The following is a 5,269-nucleotide window of genomic DNA, read 5'->3' on the forward strand; positions in this document are numbered from 1 at the left end:
TGTGCTTCCCGCGGCCGTATTGATGCTCTCGGCGTCTTGAGCTCTCGGCATCTCACTCTTCCTCTGTCCTCTTCTCCCTCCCCAGGTTGGAAAGGGCTGCTGTGCTGCTTTGAAGGCCATGGGCTCCATAGTGTACGTGACAGAGATCGATCCGATCTGCGCCCTCCAGGCCTGGTAAGCAGTCGCACCGAGCCCGGCTTCTTCTTGAGGCTTTTTTTTCCCCAGGAAAACCGTGGCCAGAAACCACTTGGCAGTGGTCCCTCCCGAGCTCTTCTCCCTCCCCAGGTTGGAAAGGGCTGCTGTGCTGCTTTGAAGGCCATGGGCTCCATAGTGTACGTGACAGAGATCGATCCGATCTGCGCCCTCCAGGCCTGGTAAGCAGTCGCACCGAGCCCGGCTTCTTCTTGAGGCTTTTTTTTCCCCAGGAAAACCGTGGCCAGAAACCACTTGGCAGTGGTCCCTCCCGAGAGGGATGCTTGTGAGGGGTTCGTGGCTTCTCTGCACCCTCGGAGGGACCCACAGCTCTCTCCTACGGCCAGAAAAGGGTTCCTGCGCTAAAGCATCACCCAGTTTATCTGTAGCCCGCGTGCCAGCTTGCATAATCATAACCACAGCGGCCAAGTGTTTAACGATATGGCTTGAAAGAGTTCAACGATATGGCTTGAAAGGATGTTGGGAGTGAACTGCGACCTTTGGAGTGCAAACTCGGGCTTCGCTGTGCTGTGCACGCACCTCGCCCGGGGGATATTTTGGTCTCTGTGATCACCCGCCCCTCACAAACCTCTCCTCGCTAACGCCGGTACCCTGACGCAGGGCTGAAAGCACACGGCTGTCCCCTCGCACGGGCACGTTGCAATTATACCCGACCTCGTTTCCTCCAGGTAAAGGTTGTTTTGGCGCAGAGATGCTGCTTCGGCATCCCGAGGTGCGAGACGGGACATGACTATGAAAGCAGAGTCCCCAAAACACCCGGAGCCTTATTAAACCCGCAGCCTCTTCCTAACAGCAAGCTTTCAAAGGGCTATCGCGGTGAGAAAGCTAATGAGCCCTGCTTAATTAGCAGAGCTGGTCAACTTTCGGTTTGCTTTGCGACCTTCACAAGTGGCACATCCAGCACCCGCATCCTTAATTGTGTGAATTTGGTCGTCTGCAGCCAGCCCTTCCCTGACCCTGCACAACGCAACACCGTGCGGCCCCTCTTGTAAGGAGTTTGCAGCGGGGAAAAAAAAACCCCAGTAAATGGGACATACAGCAGAAAAAAAATACTTTTTTTTATAGTAACTACGATTTTGCAGCTTGTGAGAGTCACAGAAATAAGTTCTCGGGAGGACTGTCAACAAATCTTAAAAAAAACCCTGGCCTTGTTATCCGATGCGCCGAATACACCTTGCTCGGTGAAGTCAGGAAAGACTTGCTGAGTGCTCAGCGCTTCTAAAGATCGTGTAGGTGCCTAAATATGGATTGCAAGGTTAATGATAGACGTCCGTGGGTTTGGGGTGTTTGGGGTTTTTTTTAAGATGATCTAAATCCATATCAGAAAGGATTCTGCAGCAGGAGGGCGTATCTGCATCTTCTGGGTGTACTTTGCAGGAGTAGCAGCTTTAAAAAAGCCGTCTCGATTGAAAATTGAGATTTGCAGATGCGGAGGCTTTGACAGAAAATGTGAAACCCCCAAAATCTCTTTTCACTTCTCCCCACGACAGTCCCAGATCCTCCAGGTTGACTCCAGAAACCCTCCTAATGGCTTGGGGTACGTGGCCCTTCACATGCTGCCTTGCTGTTTTCCAGTCTGGCGTTAGGAAGTTAAAATGAGTATCTGAGAATCGCTTGATGGGGTTTTTTTCTGGTTTTGGCATGTTTTTGCTGCTTCTCCGACTACTTCCCCCCCCCCCCCCCCCCCCCCCCCCCCTTCTCCTCTTAGCATGGATGGATTCCGGCTCGTGAAACTCAATGAAGTCATCAGACAAGTTGACATCGTCATCACCTGCACAGGTACGCAGTCCCCGAGGCAGGAGGACGGGTCGTCAGGGATGCGCACCCCATAATCGGGTCCATCTTTTTCCAAAGGAAAAGGCAAAAAGGTGGGGAGAGTGAACATGGGTATTTATTACGGATATCGCTGTCTGGCAGGCAACAAGAACGTGGTGACCAGGGAACACCTGGATCGGATGAAGAACAGCTGCATCGTCTGCAACATGGGGCACTCCAACACTGAGATCGACGTGGTGAGCGCAGGGACGTGGGTCGGGAGCAGGGACGGCACGGGGTGGGGTGACGGTGCTTTCGGGACCCTTCGGCAGCCGTGTCTGACCCGTGCCGCTTTAGCAAGCACCTGGGAGGAGATAAAATAATCCATCGCTCCCCATGTCTCAGCAGACACTGTCAGATATGTCGTCGTCATTCCTGCGATCCCAAAGGATGCCAGCGAGCCAGACAAATTGCTCCAGCTTCCAGCGTAGTGTCTGGTATCCACCAGCCTCACTCCTTCCCCTAGAGAGTCGGTGAATCACCCTCTCCAGCCCAGCCCCTCTGCTTCTGTGTTATTATACCCTTAAGACCCAGCCAAGAGTTCAGCTTGGTGCAACACAGCACGCGCAACCCCACCGCGCTTTACCGAACGGCACTGAAATCTGCTCGGCTGTGCTTAGAGATGAGTAGAAAAACAGGAGAGTCTTGTCTGAAGGTCAGTGGAGAATTGCTCGGCCAAACCCATGGGTTTAAAGCCATTTTCTCTGCTGGAAAGAAGTGGCCGCAGCCATGCACAGTTTAGTTGGTGACCGTGGATCCTCTTCAGCCAGAAAAGCTTGAACAATAGCTGTTGCTGGAGCTTTGATGTATTGTAATCATAAAAATAGCCCCAGGTTATGATTCATAAAGGTTTCATTGGTCTGGGACTGAGACCAGACCCAAAGGAAACTATAAGCCCAGGACAATGTCAGCGAGTCGCTTCCTCTTTTCATTCCTATTATGCCGCTTCTGGTTTTTGATCTTTCGGCAGCGCTTGAACTATTTTAACACTGTGTTTCAGGCAAGCCTGCGTACGCCCGAGCTGACCTGGGAGAGGGTGAGGTCCCAGGTGGACCATGTCATCTGGCCAGACGGGAAGAGAATAGTCCTTCTGGCGGAGGTGAGTTGCAGGCAAAGGAGCGGGAATTGCATCCTGTTCTCTGCTGGCCGGGGAAGAAAACAAGGGCTGGATGAACGGTGGAGCCGAAGCGCGTCCAGAAATCACCTCCTGGGGCCTCAGCAGCTCAATAATCCCTCTGGTTGCAAGGCTTGGTGTAAGCCTGTTTTGGCCCATGAGTTACTGGAATGCGGGGGAAAAAAAGCTCCTGTGTTTTTCTTTATCCCACTCCAGGGTATCTCCCACAGGGTATTTTATCAGATTTTCACTTCTAAATAGTTTTACTGAGTTACAAGGGCAACCAATACCTTGGGACTCAAGTGCATGTGATAAATGGTGTTTCATCCCAGAAGGGACGCGTTTCACCGGCGGTTCTTGTACCTTCTGTAGGGTTGTAAACTGGGTTCGGTGCCGTGTTGAGATAACAACCGGTTTTTGCTCCCCAGGGCCGCCTGCTGAACCTGAGCTGCTCCACCGTCCCCACCTTCGTCTTGTCCATCACTGCCACCACGCAGGCGAGTAGGGTTTGGGCTGAGCCGAGAGCAGCGTCTCGCTCCATAGCGGGCAGCAGTTACTTACCTAAGTGTCTTCTCCATCCAGGCTTTGGCTTTGATAGAGCTGTACAACGCTCCCGAAGGCCGCTACAAGCAAGACGTGTACTTGCTGCCTAAGAAAATGGGTAAAGATGTACTCGTTGCCTTCTCCTTTTTGGTTTTGAGATTGAACAGATGGGAGGTTTTGCTAGGCCGGGCTGAGGACGGCAAGGCACCGCAGCCTCCTGGGCTCTCTTGTTTGCCTCCCTGCCAAGCTCAGGGTCTTCCAGCAAGTTCTTCCCACTGGGTCTGGGCTCTTCGCTAAATTGGACGCGTTGTTTCTCTGTCCCACCTGGGGAAAACAGGCTGACGCACTTGGCTGACCGCAGGAGTCCATCCGCGCTGATGCAGGGGATTTTCATGTAGGGCTTCTGCCAGCAGAGCTGCCATCGTTGGCTGCCAAGACATGTAGTCCCTGACCAACAGCTCTGCCAGCAGAACCCCCTCCTGAGGACACAAGCTATGCCGACCACGCTTTTGCTGCAAAACTGGACTTTTCTGTGTTAACTGTATTTTTTGAGACCAGGTGCAGCTTGTCCCAAGCTTGGGCGTTGGGTGTCACCTACCAGAAATGTCCAATGCTCAGTAGAGCGTCCAAGCTTGCCCAAGGGTACGGCGTAACACAGCAGCAGACCCAGGAGTCCTGCTAGAAGGGTATTTCAGAGAAAGGTTTTCCCCTCTAACTCAAAATAGACGAGAGCCTTGGTTTTCCCCATTCAGGGTGAAAAGCAGTCCTGCAATTTAGCAGCAAAGGCGTGAGGAGTGATGCCTTTCCCAGCTGGGGCTTTAGGGACCTGGTGCACAGCAGGAGGGGACTCGTTGCCTTCCCCTTACCCATAATAATGAGGCTTGAAATCGTTTCAGACGAGTACGTGGCAAGCCTTCACCTCCCAACGTTCGATGCCCACCTGACGGAACTAACGGATGAACAAGCAAAATACCTGGGACTGAATAAGAACGGACCTTTCAAACCAAACTACTACAGGTGCTGCTCCTCAACCTCTCTCTTTCTTCTGCCGTGAGCGTGGGGTACGCGCGCAGGGGGGGCAGAGGGGACGGGGTTTAATCCCACCGGTCCCCTGAGAAGATACCACGGGCTTTCTGATAATTCCCATCGCCACGTAGAAAGTGGTCCGGCCGGGAAGGGGACGGCGCGGTTGGAGCTGCGACACGGAGCGCTCGGCAGGACACGAGCCCTTTGTATCTGGCAGCAGCTGTCACCCAGACGTGGCAAATGGCAGAACGATGCCATCCGGCCAACTCGGATGACAGCTTTATTTTTAAAGTTTGACGAAGGATGAGATGGCGCAGAGCAGCGTTCGCCCCTCGCGCCAGGGGCTGCTGGGGCGGGCTCGGCTCGATGGCTCTCCTCCCCCAGCGCGGGCTGTGCTGATCCCCCCAAAATAATAATTTTCAGTGTGAGCCCCTGGGTCGCTTCCCTTCCCAGGCTTATGTTTGTAGCCAACACTGCGACGCCTTTTTTACCGTGAAAATGAAATGGCTTTGCACAAACACGGATCAGCCTGGGGGGGGGGGGTTTGGAAGCTTGGAC

At 53.4% G+C, this 5,269-nt stretch overlaps 1 protein-coding gene across 1 annotated transcript in view; it reads left to right on the forward strand.

The window, feature by feature from the left end:
- AHCYL2 (adenosylhomocysteinase like 2) overlaps positions 1-5,269 on the forward strand; it is a 45,642-nt gene that overhangs the window by 36,443 nt on the left and 3,930 nt on the right. Inside the window, exons 9-15 of the mRNA XM_009282657.1 lie at positions 86-174; positions 1,922-1,992; positions 2,131-2,225; positions 3,029-3,127; positions 3,571-3,639; positions 3,725-3,803; positions 4,582-4,702. Of these exons, the coding sequence (XP_009280932.1) occupies positions 86-174; positions 1,922-1,992; positions 2,131-2,225; positions 3,029-3,127; positions 3,571-3,639; positions 3,725-3,803; positions 4,582-4,702 (623 nt within the window). The remainder of the gene's footprint in view (positions 1-85; positions 175-1,921; positions 1,993-2,130; positions 2,226-3,028; positions 3,128-3,570; positions 3,640-3,724; positions 3,804-4,581; positions 4,703-5,269) is intronic.

The sequence above is a fragment of the Aptenodytes forsteri genome, unplaced genomic scaffold (genome assembly GCF_000699145.1).
Source record: "Aptenodytes forsteri isolate BGI_AS27 unplaced genomic scaffold, ASM69914v1 Scaffold310, whole genome shotgun sequence".
In the NCBI taxonomy this organism is placed as follows: Eukaryota; Metazoa; Chordata; class Aves; order Sphenisciformes; family Spheniscidae; genus Aptenodytes; species Aptenodytes forsteri.